Source organism: Gymnodraco acuticeps, unplaced genomic scaffold (assembly GCF_902827175.1).
Source record: "Gymnodraco acuticeps unplaced genomic scaffold, fGymAcu1.1, whole genome shotgun sequence".
Classification (NCBI taxonomy): Eukaryota; Metazoa; Chordata; class Actinopteri; order Perciformes; family Bathydraconidae; genus Gymnodraco; species Gymnodraco acuticeps.
Genome location: NW_022990590.1, coordinates 3,150,451 through 3,171,960, shown reverse-complemented (window position 1 = coordinate 3,171,960; position 21,510 = coordinate 3,150,451). Strand labels below are relative to the sequence as shown.

Here is a 21,510-nt window from a genome sequence, read left to right as displayed (position 1 = left end):
GCATGTTTAGTCTTCTCAAGCACCAACTATCAAATATCTCTCCTGATTGTTGGCACTTGACAATCACCTTCCCTGAATTGTACTCAGGTGTAACTAAAGTCTGATTTAAGGGTTGTTTATATTTCACATAATTAATCAGAATCTGCAAAGTAACTCAAATAAATGCAGTGGAGTAAAAATACCAGGTTAACCTCTGAATTGTAGTGGAGTAGAATTACAAAGTAACAATGAGCTGTCATGTGGGTATATTAATGCTGCGCATTATGGACACAAGCGATTTTCACACATTTATTAATTATATGTTTTACATTTGATAACACCAATGTGTTAATACTGACAACTTCTAATTGTGGGAAAAACGAAAACGTTCAGTAGAGACGTCCCATAGAACATTTTGCGAAACACAATAGCCAGCATGTGTAGTTCTGGGGGGGCGTTCGATTCCAGTTTTGGATAGTCTGGCGTGGTTTCGTTCCATTTCACACAGCTGTTTGACGCTCGGCATCACCTTACGGGGACTGTAGTCCTAAACGATAGCTGGGGATTATGGGTAGTGTAGTGTCTTCGGCCATCCTAAACTCAGAAATGTTGACAATCGCAATGATGCTCGAAATGTCCCTTATAGGCCTACGTCTGTTTCCGGTTATTTTTATTTTGAAATTCAGTTCCTGACGGACGCCAAAAAAGCCAGAGATTATGGAATTAAACCAATAAATAAACGCAAGGATAATTGTGTGTTATTGGTGAGTAAATAACAGTGTGTTATTTTGAAAAGAATAACAAATTAGAAGGAAAAAAATATTTTAAAATACAGATTTCAGTATTCTGAGGCTCTGAGCCCCATTTATTTTCCTCACAGACGGCAACAAAAGTCCGAAATTATACGATTTAAAATAAAAGCAATAATTGTGTCTTGATATTGAGTAAGAACATGTTTTTATGAACCACACAGCTTCCGGTCTTCCACGACCCGACCGGAGAAAAAGACCAGTAGAAATACATTGCTTTTAAAATCGTGCTGTGCAACACGAAAAAAAGGGGGAAATCGTGTTGGTGAACACGAAATGCCATGAGACTGGGTTGGTCTGTCCGCTGCATCTACGCACACACTGTACCACACACACACACCTACACCACACACGCACCTAGCTCCTAAAGCATATAATCAGGCTACAGCCGTTGTGTATTTTATTATGTGAAGCACTAAATGGTTTTGGAAAAATATCGACTCTTTGTTTGTAGATATCTACTAAACTAAAGCAAATAAAGAGAGTAGGCCCGTTATACTGAGTGATATATATTTTACACACTGCTCTGCTTTCTGCACGGACCTCACAGCTGTTCTCTCTGGAAACATCGCGTTGCGATGAGAGCAGTTTCTAAAATAATATCCAGGGGATGCATGCAGAGCTGTCATTGACTGAGATAAATCTATGGCTATAAACCAGGTGTATTATTACTAGTAAAGACAAATAATTAACAAATAAATATCTGTATTGACACAGCAACGTGTACACTGGTGTTATTAAACTTGGCTACAGACTTAGAGCAGCTGTACCTGTAACTGATTGCAGTTGCCACTGCTAGTGAGATGCTAAGATTTATACTTTATAAATGAGGTAAAGGACAGTTATATTTGATTGTACACATGTATAAATGTGTTATTTTAAATGTAGGCATATGTACTTAATTTGTATTATTTTCATTGTTAATAAACAGATTAATGTCATTGTATCTGTTTTGTTGTTTCATATTTTAATTCTGGTTGAACATTTTTATTTAAATGCTTCAGATGATTCTTATTTGATATTGATATCAGTGAATCTAAACAAACCATGTTATTCCGTTAAGACAATCATGACAGTATAGTAAAAAAGCAAGACACAATTCATGTTTTTTTATCCAACCCTTTTATTGGGTTTCGAAACTGGCGAACAATTTGTAATGCATGAGTGTAAGTAGTTCTTGACAGAACGTTTCGTAGTCCTTTCTTTGCTCAAATGCAAAGGTGAAGAGATCGTATGGTGAGTCATCCTCATCCGTCTCCCCTTGCCAGCTTTGCAGTGCTTGTAGGCAGTGGTGTAGTGGGGATTTTTTTACTGGGTGGACGCTATTTTAATTGGGTCACCCCAAACAATGCCACAACTGTGAACGCGCGCAGTGCACTCACACAACGGGCAGACAGGTCTACAGAAACTACCGGTATGCTTAGTCCTACTTTAGTTACTGTACTGCAAAAAGCAGACGGCGCTGCGCTCAACACACACACAGACTCAAAACCATGGACACACCGGCACATTAACAATTTATAGGCCTAAATTGCATAAGTGCTTGAGCCACAGTATTGCAAAGCAGACAGCGCTGCTTCTAGCTCTCTCTCTCTATCTCCACTTACAACATTTATTTAAAACTCATAACAAACAAACAAAATTCTCAAAGTTGTCCTGAAATTAACTTATTTAGCTCCGGTGCTGCTAGCCTCTTTCTTCTCATGAATGATATTCTTTTTTAGAAAAGAAGTCAAGTATAATTTTTTTGTCTGCCATTATAGAGCTGTTTCGTTTGCGTTCTTGAGGGAAAGAGCTGCTGCAAAATCGACAGGCTGGTGTCACCCTGGGGTCACGAGCGTGATGACGAATCATAATTTTTGAAGGAAATCGTTTTTATTTTTTTTATAATTAGCCTACTGTGAAATGTATTAGGTTGTTGTCATTATTACAACAAATACACACTTGCAACTGATAACACTGGCAATGATGTTATATTTATTAGACTATTAAAAAAAAATCATGCTTCAAAAAAGTGGGGGCTCCAAATAAGTGGGGGAACGGCGATCCCCCGCGTCCAACGACCATTACACCACTGCTTGTAGGGTTTCAGCTTGGTTGTCCTTATCCATGGACAGGAAAGCGGGCAACTTTAGTCCCTTCTCAAAAACGGTGTTTTGGCACCAAACAGCAGCAGCCTTCATATGGGTAATTAAGATGTTTTCCTGCAAGATCAAAATACGTGTTTACTTTAACTAATGCTTGAAATGTCAAACGTAATGCTAGTAAATGACCAGATTTACCTCAACTTCTAATTTCATTGAATAATTCAAACAAACCTTTGCATCAAATATAACCAGAGATTCATGATCGAGATTGACGTATAATTGTAAAAGCTTGCTTTACTGTACATTCAATAACATTATAACCTTAGAAATGTTGTTGTGTGTTGCATTTGAATATAAATGAATAGTAGTTCCCTACCATTTCTATTGTGAATACCAGCAAATATACCATGATCTATTTGTGAATTTAAGAAATGAAATCACTGCAAATCTAACTATAACATCTTCCTGTATCTTTGCCTACAAAGCACACACACCTATATAAAGGTTGCCAAAATGCACATAATAGATTTGTTGAGTTAATCTTTTGTGGGTGTTTTGTAAATGCATTACCTCTTCTGGTATGTGAGCCTCATCTACTGTCATGTCTGCAGCTCTGGAAAAAGGAAAATGATTTGTTTAGAAACTGGTGCCATTCCTTCATTACATTAATGTAATCTTGATATGCATAACCACTACATGTCCCTGGGAGAATGGATGTATTGATGTTGCACATAGGCATGTTTGCCTACAATGCAAGTGGGCTATACCTGGTCCTTTTCTTGGATGATGTGTACTCCAGAAGCACACTTTCTGCTTGGTATCGGCAGATTTCTTTTTCCCGTGACATCCACTGAATAAAAACCTTTAAACAAATATATTTGTAATTAAAAGCATGTTCAAATCTAACATTGAAATTAGGCTTATGCTGTGTTTTATGTTATGTAACTATAGTTATTTTACCAATACTTATCATCTCCCCTGATATGTAAAGCTGCTTCTCAGCTACAGTTCCAGGAAGTGAGAGGATTTTTTCAATTTGCCACAGATGCCACGGAGTAGTGGCATCTGCAAATACGGGTTGAAATAGCAGTATTTTCCACGGAAGGCGAGTGGCAGCTACCGTAAACGTTCTCTTACTCTGGCATCTTGTGGCAACTCCCGTTCAGCAGCGGCAGATGCCTCGGCAAGTAGTGGTGTCTTTGGCATATGCCGGAAGTACTTGCCACAGATGCCACAGAGTAGTGGCAGATGCCGGAAGTACTTGCTACTGCCTGAAAATACCAAGGCACATGCCACGGCGAGTAGTAGCAACACTCATTGTGTTCTAGTATGATACATAAAATAACATTGTACCTTGAAAATCAATGCATTCTAATAGCGGGTACATTTTACCCGTTGGCGGTTTTAGGTAATAATAATAATAATAATAATAATGCATTTTATTTATATAGCGCTTTTCACAACTCAAAGACGCTTTACAGTATGAGGGAGGGTAGACAAACAAGGACAGGCAAACAAGTAAGTAAAAAATAAAAAGGCAGTCAAGATGAAGTTGATTGAGAGGGGGGGGGGGGCTTATGGGTAGACAGAGTTGAAAAGATGTGTTTTGAGGCGGGACTGAAAGACTGTGAGGGACTCAGAGTCACGGAGATCTTGGGGGAGGGAATTCCAGAGCCTAGGAGCTGCCACTGAGAAGGCTCTGTCCCCAAAGCTGCAGAGTGTGGATGTGGGAATGGATAGGAGTCCGGCTGTGGTGGATCTGAGGGACCGTGGGGGTTGATAAGGAGTGAGAAGGTTTGTGAGATAAGGGGGGGCCAGATGGTGGAGTGCTTTGTAGGTGAGGACCAGAATTTTGTAGTTTATGCGATGGGAGACAGGAAGCCAGTGGAGGTCTTTGAGGACTGAGGTGATGTGATGCCATGATTTGGTATGCGTGAGGAGACGTGCAGCTGCATTTTGAACCCGTTGGAGTCTGTTGAGGGATGTAGTGCTGATGCCGTAAAGAAGTGAGTTGCAGTAGTCGAGGCGAGAGGAAATGAAGGCATGGATTAGTCGTTCGGCTGCGGGGCGGGTGAGAGAGGGTAGGATTTTTGCAATATTGCGGAGGTGGAAAAATGCGGTTTTGACTGTTTGGCGGATGTGAGGTTCGAGGGAGAGGGTGGGGTCAAAGATTACGCCAAGGTTGCGTGCCTGATTGGAGGGGGAAACAATGGTGTCATCGATGGTGAGAGTTATGTTAGTGACCTTGCTGAGGGTGGATTTGGAGCCGATTAGGAGGAGTTCTGTTTTGTTGCTGTTCAGTTTGAGGAGGTTATGTTGCATCCAAGTATTAATAGCTGTCAGACAGGAATCGATGTGGGTAAGGGGTGGGTTATGGAGGGATTTGGTGCTGAGGTAGATCTGAGTGTCATCAGCATAGCAGTGGAAGTCCGGGTTGAAGTGGCGGAGTATCTGACCGAGGGGGAGGATGTAAATGATGAAGAGGAGGGGGCCAAGTACTGATCCTTGAGGAACGCCTTGGGTGACTGAGGCTGTGGCAGAGGAGTGGTTTGGGAGGGAGATTAAGTGGGATCGTTCTGTGAGGTAGGACTGGAGCCATCTGAGTGCAATACCTTCAATACCAATGTCCCTGAGTTGGGTGAGCAGGATGTTGTGGCTCACGGTATCGAAGGCTGCACTCAGGTCGAGGAGGATGAGAATATTGAGGGAACCAGTGTCAGCAGAGGTGAGGAGGTCATTGAGGACTTTGACGAGTGCAGTTTCTGTACTGTGGTGAGGACGAAATCCAGACTGAAGGGGTTCATAAAGCTGGTTGGTTTGGAGATGGTAGTGAATTTGTTTGGCTACAATGCGTTCAAGAGTTTTTGATAGGAATGGTAGGTTGGAGATAGGGCGGTAATTAGTGAGGGAGGAGGGATCAAGACCAGGTTTTTTGAGGATTGGAGTAACGGCAGCAGTTTTGAAGGCAGAGGGGACGGTTCCATGGGACAGCGAGAAGTTGAAAAGGTTAGCAAGATAGGGGCAGAGGACTGGGAGGCAGGACTTCAGGAGAGGAGTGGGTAGAGGGTCAAGGGAGCAGGTTGTGGGATTTGAGGAACCGATCAGATGGAGTATTTCAAGTGGGGTCACCAGGTTGAACTGGGAGAGGCGGCGCTGGGGAGGAGGAGTCAGGAGGTCGAGGGAGATGGGGGGAGAAATGGTAGTGGTGGAGGTTGGGGGAGATGCTTGTATATCAGATGGAGCTGAGAAGGAGTGGTTAATGGCGTTAATTTTGTCTGCGAAAAACTGGAGGAATGAGCTGCAAGTAGCGGAAGTAGAAGTAGGGAGGTTATCAGCACGGGGTTTGAAAAGCTTGTTAACTGTGGAGAAGAGGGTCCTGGGGTTACGGGAGGGGTCTGTGAAGATGTTGGAGAGGTAGGCAGATTTAGCGGCAATAAGAGCATCTTTGTATGCATTGAGATGGAGTTTGTAGCTTATGTAATGGACTGTGAGGGATGATCTGTTTGAAAGACGTTCAAGTTGGCGGCCTCGCTGCTTCAATTTACGCAGTGCGGGTGTGAACCAGGGTGAGGAGGTCTTGAAAGTAACAGTTTTATTTTTGAGGGGGGCTAAAGTGTTGAGGGAGGTGAGTAGGGTGGAGTTGAGGTGGTTGAGCAGATCATTAGGGGAGCTGAGGGTTGCGTCCAGGGGGAGATTAGACGATAGCAGTTCGGAGAGATGGTTATGGTCAATGGAGTGTAGATTACGGAAGGTGATGTTTCTGGGTGGGCAGGGGTTTCGGGTGGGGGGGGGCAATGGTGAATTGTATGAGTTTGTGGTCGGAGAGGGGAAATGGGCAAGGGTGGAGGTCAATCACTGGGTGGTTGGTAGAGCAGACGAGATCAAGAATGTGTCCTTTGTCATGGGTGGGGAAGGTGACATGTTGGGTGATAGAGAAATTGTCCAGTAGGGTTGTGAATTCGGATGCCAGCTTGCAGGTGGGTGAGTCAATGTGAATGTTGAGGTCACCAAGTAGTAACAGACGTTGAGAGAGGGATGAGGCAAGTGTGAGGAATTCAGTGAAATCGGAGAGGAAGGAGGGATGAGGTTTAGGAGGCCGGTAGATGAGGATGACTGTCAGTGAGGGAGGGGCTTTGAAGGCAATGAATTCAAAGGATGATACTGAGGGGAGGTTTAGTTCTGTGATCTGGAGGTTCTGATTGTGGATTACAGCAAGGCCGCCACCACGGCGGGAGGGGCGGGGTTTAGTGATGTATTTAAAGCCAGGGGGGGATGTTTGGTTGAGGGAGAAGAAGTCATCGGGCTGTTGCCAGGTTTCGGTGAGCAGAAGGAAATCAAGGGATTTTTCCAAGATTAGTTCATGGAGGATGAGGGCTTTCTTGTTGAGTGATCGGATGTTAAGGAGGGCAATGTTAGTTGAGTGGGAGGGGCGTGGTGTGGTCACAGACTGAAGAGGTAAGAGGTTGTCCAGGTTGACAGTGCGGGGAGGAATGTGAGATGGGGGGGAGGAGCGGAGAGGAGGTGGAAGGAAGTGTGTTATTATCAGTTTTTGGTGGTTGAGGGCGGTGGAATCCACTCCAGGTATTTGGGCCAGCTCTGAGCAGAGGGCGGTGGAATCCACTCCAGGTATTTGGGCCAGCTCTGAGCAGAGGGCAGTGGGATCCACTCCAGGAATTTGGACCAGCTCTGAGAAGAGGGCAGTGGAATCCACTCCAGGTTTTCGGTACAGCTGGGATCGTAACGGACCAGTGGTGGGTGTATAGTATGGAGTAATAAGTGCGCTCAGATGACATGACAGTTATGGGACATGGCGGTTAGTCGACCAGATAGATGTTATGGATGATTTTCCCGACTGGGAGTAAACAGATCTGTGTTTGGAACCTCTATGGACATATCTCGGTCTGCGTAGAAGCCGAGGCAATTGATGACAGACAAGCTTAGAGGAAGCGCAGAAAAGTTATTGAGATTAAAAAGTTGGGAGACAGAGTATTGTAACATCATAGTGCCGCGGTAGGATGCTAGCGTTAGCACAGCGCTGGCTATGGTTGTAGACCAGCGGCGCTGAAAGTGGAGCTGTTGGCAGCCGTCAGACAGGATGAGAGGTCAGTTGCAGGCTGTCCTTTACAGCAGATGGGGGGACCGGCAGGAGCGGGAGGTTTAAAGAAGCAGAGTCAGGGCCCACGGGGAGGGGCAGGACGAAGAATGAGGCTGGTTATTTGATGGATGGAGCAGCGTTAGCAGGTGGGCTACATTGGCAGGGTAGAAAACCAAAGCGTCCGTCAAAAATGGCAATCGGGTGTAAAAAATATGTCCAGATCAGAACACAAAAGCCACAGAATAGTTAGAAAACTATAGCAGTAGAAAGTGGTCAGAAACTCTTAGATTAACAAAAAGAAAGACGAGATTTTCGGACAGAGAAGCGGCGAACAGTCAGCGCCAGCGTCCTCTCACGCGGTAAAAAAATATGATCAGGCTATACAGCGACCCCTGGCGGTTCTAGTGTTAAGTAAAAGTAGAAGTAGCCTACCTAAATGTAGGAATTCTCTGTTACAAGTAAAGGTCCTGCATTACAATGTTACTCAAGTAAAAGCGCAAAATTATTAGCATACAAATATACTTAAAGTACATATTACATGTTTTCATTATAATTAGTGATCATTAAAGTGTTATCAAAGCTGGTAAAGGTGCAGCTTGTTTTAATGACTTTGTATACTGCAGGGTAGCTTGTGAATTTACTCCAGGAGTAACTAAAGTCTGATTTAAGAATTGATTATATTTCTCATCATTAATCAGAATCTGTAGTAAGTAACTAAAGGTAGCCTATTAAATAAATGTAGGGGAGTAAAAGTACACAATTTACCTCTGAATTGTAGTGGGGTAGAAGTACTAAGTAACATACCATTTAAATATTCAACTAAAGCACAAGTAGGCTATTTCTAAATCGAGTATAATAAAGTACAGTACTTGAGTATATAGCCTACTTAGTTAGCCTATTTCCCACCTCTGATCATCTTTATGTCAATAAATTGTCTTTATTTACTTATAATATATATTGAGTATTATCATAAAAACAGCACGTTTATTTATTTTAACAAACCACGTTCTCCAAGTAAAATCTAATATAAATTATAATCTTTAATCTTTTTGAAAAATAGAGATCGGACCATCAGTCCTGTGTTCAGATCATCAGTCCTGTGTACAGATCAGTTCGATAAAGTCATGCCTAAACAGCGACATTTTACATGATAAATACGGGTTTAAATAGCAGCATTTGCCACGGAAGGCGAGTGGCAGCTACCGTAAACCTTCTCTTACTCTGGCATCTTGTGGCAACTCCCGTTCAGCAGCGGCAGATGCCTCGGCAAGTTGTGGCATCTGTGGCATATGCCGGAAGTACTTGCCACTGCCTGCAGATGCCACGAAATGCGCTTGCTGTCTCTCAGAAAATGTCCTGTGGAAAAGATGGGATGTAAAGTGCTCGTTTGAGCCTCGTTTTCACTTGCCGTCCCTCGCTGTCGAGCAGAACAACTTCGGCTTCTCCTCTCATCTTCGCCATCCCGGTCGTTTTCGTTCCATCTGCCAGCTCTATCACATGGTCCTCGGGTCTAAAGCTCTTATCGATTGTCTTAAACTTTGCCGGGTCATTAATCATGTGTGTCGTGGCACCACAGTCGACCATATGACCTCTCCTATTTCCTACTTGATTTTGACAGTCGCTTATTTTGAAAAAGAATGATGCACCGGTATCATCCTCCGTGTCTCCGTCTGCCTTCTTCACCTGATCACGGCCCAGCCCTCTGCCTCGGCCTCGCCCCCTTCCTCGGTGTGGCGTGTCCCACCGTCTCTCCTCTCATCTCGCTTGTATCTCGTTAGGGCATGTCCTAGCCATATGCCCCATCTTTCCGCGTGTAGCATTCAGTGTCGGCTAAGTCCATCTTCTTCCCTCTTCCACGTCCTCGTGTCTTCGCCCCGCTAGTCTTCATAATGCCGTCCTCGTCCGCATTCATGTCACTCGTCCTATACTTGTCAGTGCTCTCATAGCTCGGCAGTTTAGCTTTGAACTCACCGAACGTTAGACGGTCGTTGGTTTGAGTGACGTGCACGACAAACGGGTTGAATGAGTCCGGTAACCCCTTCACTACGATGGCAATCTGCAACACGTCACTGATATTTTCTTCGGCCCTTCTCAAAGACGTGAATATAGTCTCCGCTCGAATAATATAATCAGTAACAGTCTCATTGCTTGCTTTGTGGAGAGAAGAGAGTTCACAGTACAGACTCACGACTCGTGGTTTGTCCTTTCCTGCGTAGTGCTCTCGGAGTATTGCCAACGCTTTTCTTCCATCTCGTTTTGCGTCTCTCATTATAAGTGATAAACTTTTATTATCTAGACACTGCACTAATTCAGCATATGCTTCTGCATTCAAAGCGTCTTCTTCAAGTGCTTGTTCGTCGTTGTAGTCTATCGCTGGCTCTTCCAGGATAACTTCACTGAGGCCGCGCAGTTCCATGTGCGCCAAAAACCTTGTCTCCCATAACTCAATGTTTTTCTCGTCACCGTTGAATAACAACTTAAACCACCTTTGGCCTCCTTGACTGGGCCCATAACCTGTTGCGTGAGACATTATATTCGATAGAAGTCTCCACGTTTGCAGTCAACCAAAGTAGTTTGTAAGTATGCTAACTGTTAGAGAATAATTCTCCCTTACTCCTAAGATATTTAACCTTTTTGCCTGTTGACGTTTATGATCAACCCTGACTCTGTTATCTCCTTTAAGGAATGTGCTGCTCCAGTTATAATGTTGTTATTTTCAGTTTATGACCGGGCAACTCTCGGTCACAAATGATTTATGATTGTAAGAACGCTGGCTTCGAGCCTAAGGGTCAGACAAGTGATTCAGTGTCTCCAGATGTTGGGGCTATCTCCAGTGTTCCCATGTTTACGTTATCTCCCCCAATATGTTGATTAACTCTCTGTAAAGTTAAAAGGTCTATCGAGAGAGAGGCTCTTCAGAATTGATGTGGCAACTCTCCGTGCAGTCAGAACCTCTGGCTGCTGTGACTTGTGACGTGAATTCTCCGGCCGATACTTGTAATAAACCATCAGTGTTTGACATCAAAGCTCCAACTCTCCTCGTGTCTCTCTGAGTCCTGACTCTCCATTGCTACAGAAGTTTCCCTTACACTAACGGACAGAAAAAACACACGACCACATCGCACTGAGTTTGGCCTGGAGTACAGACCGTTTATTACATCTGCGCATGCTCATTAGCATCACCACGTTTCAGGCACATTCTGATGTCATACACATGAACTGAAACATGACTTTGTTCAATGATTTTGCCTCCTTTTTCACTGACAAAATTAAGAAAATCAGACAAGCAGTCAGTGCCTCTGCATCAGGAACAGCAAATGTGTTGTCCCTATGTCCACCTAACATCAATTCAAACACCATGACACAATTCCATCAGATTAATGATAAAAACCTAGAGGACAACTTCTGAAATCCTCCTCCTGCTGCCTTGATATTATTCCTACATGATTTTTCAAAGATGTTTTGCCTTGCATGGCCTCAGATCTACTTCATATAGTAAACAAATCTCTTCACTCAGGTATTTTTCCACAGGCCCTGAAAACTGCAGTCATTAAACTGCTCTTAAAAAAGAATAATCTAGATGCTTCAGTAATGAACAATTACAGGCCCATATCAAACCTCCCATTTCTAGGTAAAATCATTGAAAAAGTTGTTTTTCAACAGTTGAGTAATTTCTTGCATTTAAATAACAGTTTCAATGTGTTCCAGTCAGGCTTTCGTCCAAACCACAGCACTAAGACTGCTCTTGTAAAGGTCTTTAATGACATCCACTTAAACACAGACAGTGGCAGAACTTCAGTGTTAGTATTATTAGATCTCAGTGCTGCGTTTGACACTGTTGACCACAGCATATTACTAGACCGACTGGAAAACTGGGTGGGACTTTCGGAAACAGTTCTAAATTGGTTTGAATCCTAGTTAAAGGACAGAAACAACCTTTTACTATAGATAAATACACATCTGAGTTGACAAATATGACATGTGGGGTTCCTCAAGGCTCCATCTTGGGGCCTCTTCTCTTTAACATCTACATGCTACCACTGGCTCAGATAATGAAAAACAACAAAATAAGTTACCATAGCTACAGTATGCAGATGACACACAAATGTACGTAACAATTTCACCAGGAGACTATGCTCCAATTCAAACACTGAGTAAGTGCATTGAACAAATCAATGACTGGATGTGTCAGAACTTTCTCCAATTAAACAAAGATAAAACTGAGGTAATGGTTTTTGGAGCCAAGTCAGAACGTATAAAAGTTAGCGCTGAGCTTCAGTCTGCAATGTTCAAAACAACAGATAAAGCCAGAAATCTAGGTGTAGTCATGGACTCTGACCTGAGTTTCAACAGTCACATTAAAACAGTTAATAAATCAGCCTACTATCACCTAAAGAATATATCTAGGATTAAAAGACTAATGTCACAGCAGGATTTGGAAAAACTTGTCCATGCCTTTATCTTCAGTAGACTCGACTGCAATGGTGTCTTCACAAGTCTCACTAAAAAATCTATTAGAAAGCTGCAGCTGATTCAGAACGCCGCTGCTCGAGTCCTCACTAACACTAAGAAAGTGGATCACATCACTCCTGTTCTGAAGTCTTTACACAGGCTTCCTGTGTGTCAAAGAATAGATTTCAAAATATTGCTACTGGTTTATAAAGCACTGAATGGTTTAGGCCCAAAATACATTACTGACCTCCTGCTAAATTATGAACCATCCAGATCTCTCAGGTCAGGGTTAGGGTTAGGGACTGGTCAGCTTTCTGTCCCCAGAGTCAGAACTAAACATGGAAATGCAGCGTTCAGTTATTATGCTCCAAATATCTGGAACAAACTCCCAGAAAACCTGCGGTCCGCTGCAACTCGTTACTACTTTTAAATCCAGCTGAAGACTTTATCTTTTTGGTCGCTGCTTTTAATTGAACTATTCATATCTTAAACTGCACTGTAAACTTTTATCCATGTATTTTTTTCTTTTAAATGTTTATTTTATTAGCTTTTCTTTTATATGACTGATTTTAAAATGCCATTTTCTTAATGGTCTTTCATTTTTGTAAAGCACCTTTGAATTGCCTTGTGTTGAAAAGTGCTATATAAATAAACTTGCCTTAGCCGTTGCCTTTGCCTTGCCTTGCCTTGCCGTGCCTTGCTTTGCCTTGCCTTGCCTGCCTTGGCCTTGCCTTTGCCTTGCTGCCTTGCCTTGCCTGCTTGCCTTGCCTTGCCTTGCCTTGCCTTGCCCTTGCCTTGGCCTTGCCTTGCCTTGCCTTGCCTTGCCTTGCCTTGCCTTGCCTTGCCTTGCCTTGTCCTTGCCTTTGCCTTGCCTTGCCTTGCCTTGCCTTGCCTTGCCTTGCCTTGCCTTGCCTTGCCTTGCCTTGCCTTGCCTTGCCTTGCCTTGCCTTGCCTTGCCTTGCCTTGCCTTGCCTTGCCTTGCCTTGCCTTGCCTGCTTGCCTTGCCTTGCCTTGCCTTGCCTTGCCTCTGCTTGCCTTGCCTTGCCTTGCCTGGCCTTGCCTTGCCTTGCCTTGCCTTGCCTTGCCTTGCCTTGCCTTGCCTTGCCTTGCCTTGCCTTGCCTTGCCTTGCCTTGCCTTGCCTTGCCTTGCCTTGCCTGCTTGCCTTGCCTTGCCTTGCCTTGCCTTGCCTTGCCTTGCCTTGCCTTGCCTTGCCTTGCCTTGCCTTGCCTTGCCTTGCCTTGCCTTGCCTTGCCTTGCCTTGCCTTGCCTTGCCTTGCCTTGCCTTGCCTTGCCTTGCCTTGCCTTGCCTTGCCTTGCGTTGCCTTGCCTTGCCTTGCCTTGCCTTGCCTTGCCTTGCCTTGCCTTGCCTTGCCTTGCCTTGCCTTGCCTTGCCTTGCCTTGCCTTGCCTTGCCTTGCCTTGCCTTGCCTTGCCTTGCCTTGCCTTGCCTTGCCTTGCTTGCCTTGCCTTGCCTTGCCTTGCCTTGCCTTGCCTTGCCTTGCCTTGCCTTGCCTTGCCTTGCCTTGCCTTGCCTTGCCTTGCCTTGCCTTGCTGCCTTGCCTTGCCTTGCCTTGCCTTGCCTTGCCTTGCCTTGCCTTGCCTTGCCTTGCCTTGCCTTGCCTTGCCTTGCCTTGCCTTGCCTTGCCTTGCCTTGCCTTGCCTTGCCTTGCCTTGCCTTGCCTTGCCTTGCCTTGCCTTGCCTTGCCTTGCCTTGCCTTGCCTTGCCTTGCCTTGCCTTGCCTTGCCTTGCCTTGCCTTGCCTTGCCTTGCCTTGCCTTGCCTTGCCTTGCCTTGCCTTGCCTTGCCTTGCCTTGCCTTGCCTTGCCTTGCCTTGCCTTGCCTTGCCTTGCCTTGCTTGCCTTGCCTTGCCTTGCCTTGCCTTGCCTTGCCTTGCCTTGCCTAGCCTTGCCTTGCCTTGCCTTGCCTTGCCTTGCCTTGCCTTGCCTTATACAAATATGCTTAACAGTTCAACTAACAGGTTAAAATTCAAGACGCTGTTTGTTGCAAACTGCCATGAAGTTGAGGCCGCTTATATCAGCATTTCCCACATGTGTTAATAGCAAAAGTTGTCAACAACTACACATAGTGCCTTAATAAAGGACCATCTGTCTACAATGAACCGTGGGTAAACAACCAGAGCAACAAATAAAAACAGCACACCATTTTTTTTCTCTGCAGATGAGAAAATCGGCTGGAGAAAGGTGAAGATTCTCTGTCTCTGGGTCTGGCTGTATGGTCTGATCTGGGCTCTGTTTCCCATCCTGGGCTGGGGCGTTACGGGCCGGAGCCCTTCGGTCTGTCCTGCTCTCTGGCCTGGGGACAAATGAAACATGAGGGTTTCACCTTCGTCGTCAGTTTATTTACCTTCAACCTCGTCCTGCCTTCCATTATCATACTCTGCTGTTATTTTGGCATAGCCATCAAGCTCTATTTCACCTACAAAAAGTCAATTTCCAACATCAACCGAGTCCCCAAAAATATCAAGCTCCATCAAAGGCTGTTGGTGGTAAGTGACTCTCACCAATGAGACACCTGTCATTGTAATTCAGATTCCTGTTTGTCCTTGGGGGCTTCAATATCTGTTTGAATAATTTTTTTTATATTAACAGTGGCAGGTTATTTAATGATTCATACTGTATGCATATTTAAAATTCACAAATGCAAACAGTCCCAGTAGCTGCTTATGTAACAAGTACACTGTAGAGCCGATGAAAGGGAGTCAGAGGCGGTGTGTTCAGTATGGAACTCCACACTTTATTATTCATTAGTATAAAGACAAGGGACGTACATCTGCCCGCTACTCATGTCAACCTAGACTAAGAACAACACCGGTGCACTCACTAACTCGTCCGTGGTGCAACACACACTATATGACTCAGTGAATTATGTCCCGTAACTGTCACCACAACACTTACATTCTGGTGTAGTGACTCCGTCTTTCAAAAACAAAACCTAATCAAAGTCTGATCTTAGCCGTATATTCGGAGACTGCTTATATTAGTTTTAGCTTGCTATTTCAATTACTTCATCCATTTAGATTACTATTTGAACCGTTCATATATAACTTTTAGCTATTTAAATAATATATCTATTGTTTAGAGTTAAATGGGGTACATTTTCACACACTCATCTGTAGCACATTATACAACCAACTCAATATGTAAAGATATTTGTTTTTAGTTACGTTTAGCTACTCTAAAATCTTGAAAAAATACTTTTGGGTTCAAGTAGCCTACCGCTAGTTGCAAAACAATGGTATAGAGGACTTTTAAACTTTTTGCTAAGGATAGCTAGCAATAATTTGTTTGTTTAATGAAATTCTTGAATCTAAGATCAGCTGCTTAGTACAAGCTGTATATTGTTGCCCCGAGACTGACAAACATGTCAAATATTGGATAACTGGTGGAATTGAATTTACATTCTGATTTTATAATTACCAAGGACAATACAGTTGAAAATGTTTACAAAAATATTACAACACATGGTATAAAGGGCATCTAGCAGACATAATTCAGGATGGGAATGCGGGACAAAACATCCATAAAAAACCATAGGATGGTTTTTTATATTTTCACATTTTTAATGACTGTTCTTCGATTCTATTGCAGATTGCTGTGCTCGTCAGCTTTGGCTTTATAGTATGCTGGACACCCTATGCCATCGTCAGTATGTGGTCTATTCTGGGGGACAGCAGCAACATCCCACCTGAAGTCAGTCTCCTCCCATGCATGTTTGCAAAGAGCTCCACTGTGTACAATCCTTTGATCTACTACATCTTCAGCAAGAGTTTCAGAAGGGAGGTGAAGCAGCTGGGCTCGTGGTGCCTCGGCTGGAGCCCCTGCCATGCCTCCAACACCATCAAGGACAACAACATTAGCATGAGTTATGCTGGTGACAAGAGCAGAGTAGACGTACTGACCACTTTGCAGTAGTTCGTGGAGTGAAAGACTTTAGGGTTGAAACACTTTGTGCTGGTTATGTGGGAGAATAAGTTGTCTCATGATGTCACAAATGTTATCACTAGAAAACAGTTGTATTTGTATTGTATTTTTTCCGGTACAACTTGTGTATGCCGTTATGACAAAATGAGCAGGGTAATAATGGCTTCTTTTACGTGCGGTCACAATGAAAGAGACGGGGTGTTTGCACAATATGTTACATGCTGTGAAAGTTGAGCCAACTAAGCAATTGTTAAGAATTAACAATGTGCTTGCAAGTGTCTTTACACCCCTAAACCAACGTAGCCCATTAAAAAAATACCTATTTACTGTTGAGTAATAGAAAGATGTGAAAGAAGCTAAAGCGACAAGTGGCTTCCACCTTTCATACAAAATCATGCATTTCACATCACATACCAAAGGTTGTACAGCAGAACACAACAAAAACCTTAATATTGAGCACAGAAATGGAATACTTCAGGTTTAATCTGTAATAGTTATACTTGTTTGTTGGAAAAATAACTCACCAAATCAGTACATTCCAGAAAAAAGGAATAACCGTTCAGGGATGACGTCTGCCATTTACTGTATGTACTAAATGTTTAAATTAAGTGACAGCTGCTCATGTTTCATAAGTTTGCCTCTTAAAGTGTTTACAAAAGTGACACCCATTTTCCTTGTTTACCCTGTCTGATGCATGTACTGTATGTTGGCTTCTCTTTCAATTTTAAGCAGCAATCTACATGTTGTTAAGGAATGTGATAAGGTGTTCTATTTTGAGGATAAAACTGTTCTTATAACTTTCTTACCAAAAAATGTGGTCCAAAACCAAACATATAATGTATTCTACCAGCAAGCACTGCACTAACATCTAGACTGGCGTTCATTTGAAGGAAATATAATGACAATTTATGGATTTTTTTGCAGAAGATTTGCTAATTTATTTGGTTTCCTGCTGGATGTTTGATGGGAAAGTCAACACCGCTTTGGAGTATGCTATTATACTCTATTATGTATTCTCAAGCTACAACCCATTAGCTGAGTCTAGCATGAAGACTGTAAATGGGGGGAGAAGTGCCTCCCTCCAAAGGTATACTTATTTTTTGGTATTTATTTTTGACCTTTATACTTGCTGGTAGGCAGATTTAGCTCTTTTCCGTTGTTTCCAGATTGTGTGATAAACTTTGCTAAGCTAACTGCTGGTGGTGGCTTTATATGAAATAGATCGATATAAGAGTGGTGTCAGTCCTGTCATCTCTCTCAATTTGAAAGCTAAAAGTCTGTTTGAACAGTTTCTGAACATAAATGCAGTTTACCTAGAAAGTTCATTTGATAGTTCAAAGACACAGTGCTTTACAAAACAGTCAAGGAACTCTCAAGTTCTGGAGCTTTTGACAGTATCACACAGTGCTCATTAGCCGATGGACTTTGCTCAGTCACAATAGACCTAGACACTTTTAAGTGGATGAAATAGTTCCACGGAAAAAAACTCAGCCTGATAATGAGAAACCACATGATACAGTTGGAGGCGCACAGTACTGTTTTTTCACAAAGAAATAAGGCTTTGACTATACTGTCAGTGCTTGTTAGTAGAATAAAGATGTATCCTTTACATTTGATTTGTTAATAATTAAAATAAAACAATCTCAATCCCCTTAAATAATTTACTTGTAACTCTTTGAACTGTGAGAACTATGAAAATAAAAGCTTTTAGAAATGAGTGTGTAGACAATTTTCATTCCCCAGGGTATAAGTAGAACAGGCAAGTGAGAGTGCGTGTGGAACGTACTTTAGTAGCCTACATTACTTATAGTAAATGTTTTAAAGAGTGGCTGTGACGCAGACTGCTGCATCATTTGTCTGACATTTAAGCGCTTTCTCTACAAATCGTTGTTGTTACCATAGTGGTGTAAAGAAGTACAAGTAACAGTTGAGGTGTATTTATTCCAAAACATAATTTCAGTCAGACAACTCACGTGTTTCTTTAACATGTTTATTAGAAGCAGCATATAGTTGAGTTTGGCGACTAGGCTCGGGTCTCATCACTCCACAGATATACATAGCACGATGAGTGATGATTAAATAACTAACCCCGAGCCTACAGGTGGAAGCTGGGGTGGTGGTGGGGCAGGCAAGCAGCAGCGACGTAGCTGCAGCAAAGCAGCAGCAAGCAATGCATGGAGAGAGATCTGCAGGTTAAATAGAGCGGTATATTAAGGAGACTCTGTTTGGTTGGTTGTAGAGTGGCAAGGGGCGTTATGTATGAATGCAGCATAAGTACTTGAGTTGACTGCCTGAACTAGCTTGTAGGCTTCGCCCCATAAATGGCTTGATTGATTTTCTCAAGCAAAAATCACGGTCTCCGCAGGATGAGGGGATACTTGTTTGATAAGGAATAGTTTATCCCATACAAGGGAACTTACTTACTTACATTTTTTTCCGAGACATAATTTCTGAACAGCCGAGAATATCAATATGTTTGTACAACACGCAGAGGATGCATCATTGCCTATTACAACTTATGTATGTAGACTGATACACACACATAGGGACCACATGTTTTTTGAAAGTGTCTGGACAACACTGTGATGAAAGGGTATTCCTGAGGTAGATAAACTCTTCCACCAGCAGAAGAATGAAGTTCAGGGTTCACTGCTGTGCTGTCACGTTATGTAATTGGGAGAGAATACTAGATTTATTTTCTCCATCTTATTAAACCTTCAAGCACTACGATGGATTTTTGAAAGGGATTATACAGATAATCGATACCCTGTGGCTATATTTTGTCACAAATGAAATGAGAGTGTAAATGATGTTATCTTGAAGGACGCTAGGAAAATAAAAGATATCTTACAAACAACCAGGTTGAAGCATTTTGGTATCCGACTGGTTACAGAGCCATACTGTAAAACAGAATATATATTCCATAAAGAAAGTACATGTACATTGTGTTTATTTGCATGAGGTCTACAAAAGACAGACACACTGACTCACACACTAACTCTAGAAAGCTAACAAAGTAAGAACTTTTTTATGAAATCATACTGCTCTAATATATAGTCATGGTTGTCTTGTGATCACGCCCCCTTCTCCAAACAACATTCAATACCAAAACCATTTCGCAGCAATGGATGACAACCCTCCTTTTTGCTATGAAATTAAAATATCCATTTAACAAATAGTAAAAAAATACTGAATCACTAAGCACCTTGAGTCAAAAAACATAGAAAACTGCCAAGAACAATTGGAAGAGTAGCCAGTAGAGGATGTTACTGTCAAAAAAACACATTAAACAATTAACTATATGACGCAGACAACACTGTGTTGTCTTGATTGAAATATCTAATTGAATGGGTTAAACAAATGGCTAAACATTTGGCAATAAGATATCAAAATCGACCACTGCTTCTACGTGTTCTCCTTAAACAATGACCACTTCAACGAGAGCCATGATACCTATTTTTGTGCATTTGGTATTGATCTCTATGTATTGAAGTTGAATAGGTAAATGGGGACCTCGATGATGTAGTGACACATTCAGTCGAGCCTCTAATAAGTATACATTAAAAAGCTTGTATTGACATTGTTTTTAATGGATTGCATTGATAACATTGTCTCTCATTTATTCTTGAGAACTGTTGCCTTTTAATTTCTAAGAAATAGATGAAATGCCTTGTTGTTGGCTTGTAATTGAAAAGCTTGTATTTATTTTTTAAATGTGTATTGCATTGTCTCGTTTATTCTTGAGCATTGTTTTCATTTGTTAGGAATAGATTCAACACTGTGTTTTTGTGGGATCTTATGATAATGTGAATGTCAAAATAATAAAAACTAAAAACTAAAGTGTGTAATTATTGTTAAGACTTTTTGTATGACAATACAATACAGGAAATTGTTTTACAGACCATAAGAAGTGGCTGACAATAAAATAGCCAATGTTATACTCTACAGAAATTAAGAAAAGTTTTAGTACATACAATTATTCAATAGTTCCATTGGGGACGTTTTATATGACATTTTTTTTATCTTACAGAACCATTGAGTAAGTTACTTGTTAATATACGGACATGTTGGGTAAGATGCTGGGGAAAAATATAGATAAAGTGTCAGCAGGATAGAAAGACATTTCAAAGATAATTAGTCAATACTGCTCAACATCGGAAAAAAGTAAGCTATGAGATCATTAAGTATTGCGATGGGTCTGGCCGTCTGTACACACTAAGTCACGGAACAAATGATGTGGTTCATAAATGTCGAAACAATATCTGTGTTACATGAAGAACCATTTAAAGCATCAGACTTAATGTCTGTCTTTTGTGACTTCCAACAAGGATATATAACAACATAAATGGAATCTCAGGATTTGAACTGAATCAGAACAAGATCAAGTTTCTATCATTGCACATTTACAGCACACTCAGTTAAATTAAAGGAGCTCTATTATGCTCATGTTCAGGTTCATATTTGTATTTTGAGTCTCTAATGTGAGATTTCTACATGCTTTAATGTTAAAAAAGGTCTTTATTTTGCTCATACGGCCTGTGCTGCAGCACCTCTTTTCACCCTCTGTCTGAAACCAGAACCCAGTCTGCTCTGATTGGTTAGCTGGCCAGCTCTGTTGTGATTGGTCAACCACTAATACCTCATTCACACCAATGCAACTCCGGTTCAAGCTCCGTGCTAGAGCTTTTCAGGTTCAGAACCGGTTCTTCGGTTTAGCTCCGGCTCTTTTCACACCGCCCAGAGTCCGACTGGTACTGCGTCATCGTTTGCGTCATGACATGACCGTTTACTTGCCTGCTTCATAAAGCCAAACCGTGCGGAAACCCCTCACACCGACAACAACAACAACAACAATGGCCGATTGTGCTCCAGCTTCCTCTGTACCTCTTCGGAAGACCAGATTCCCAGTAGGTAGCTGGTCTCTTCAGTGGACCACTGCTGCTTGTTAAGTTTCTCCATCGTTGTGTACAAACTGGATAAAACTCTGGCTTTTTGTTGTTGTTCAGGAGTTGATCCAGCCCCTGCCCCCGCCTCGACGCAAGCGTGACGTATGTGGTGCTTTTGCTCTAGCCAGACAATTTTTTGGTGCTTGAAACAAACCGGATTCCGGAGCTAAGAGGCTGCTCCGCTGCGGTGTGAACAGGAAA

General features: G+C 42.4%; 1 protein-coding gene across 1 annotated transcript in view; it reads left to right on the top strand.

The window, feature by feature from the left end:
* The window catches only part of opn8b (opsin 8, group member b), a 41,840-nt gene extending 23,523 nt beyond the window's left edge, over positions 1-18,317 (top strand). The window contains 3 exon segments of the mRNA XM_034228704.1: positions 14,601-14,693; positions 14,696-14,928; positions 16,031-18,317. Coding sequence (XP_034084595.1) covers positions 14,601-14,693; positions 14,696-14,928; positions 16,031-16,354 — 650 coding nt within the window. The 3' untranslated portion in view covers positions 16,355-18,317.
* The last annotated feature ends 3,193 nt before the right edge of the window (positions 18,318-21,510 follow it).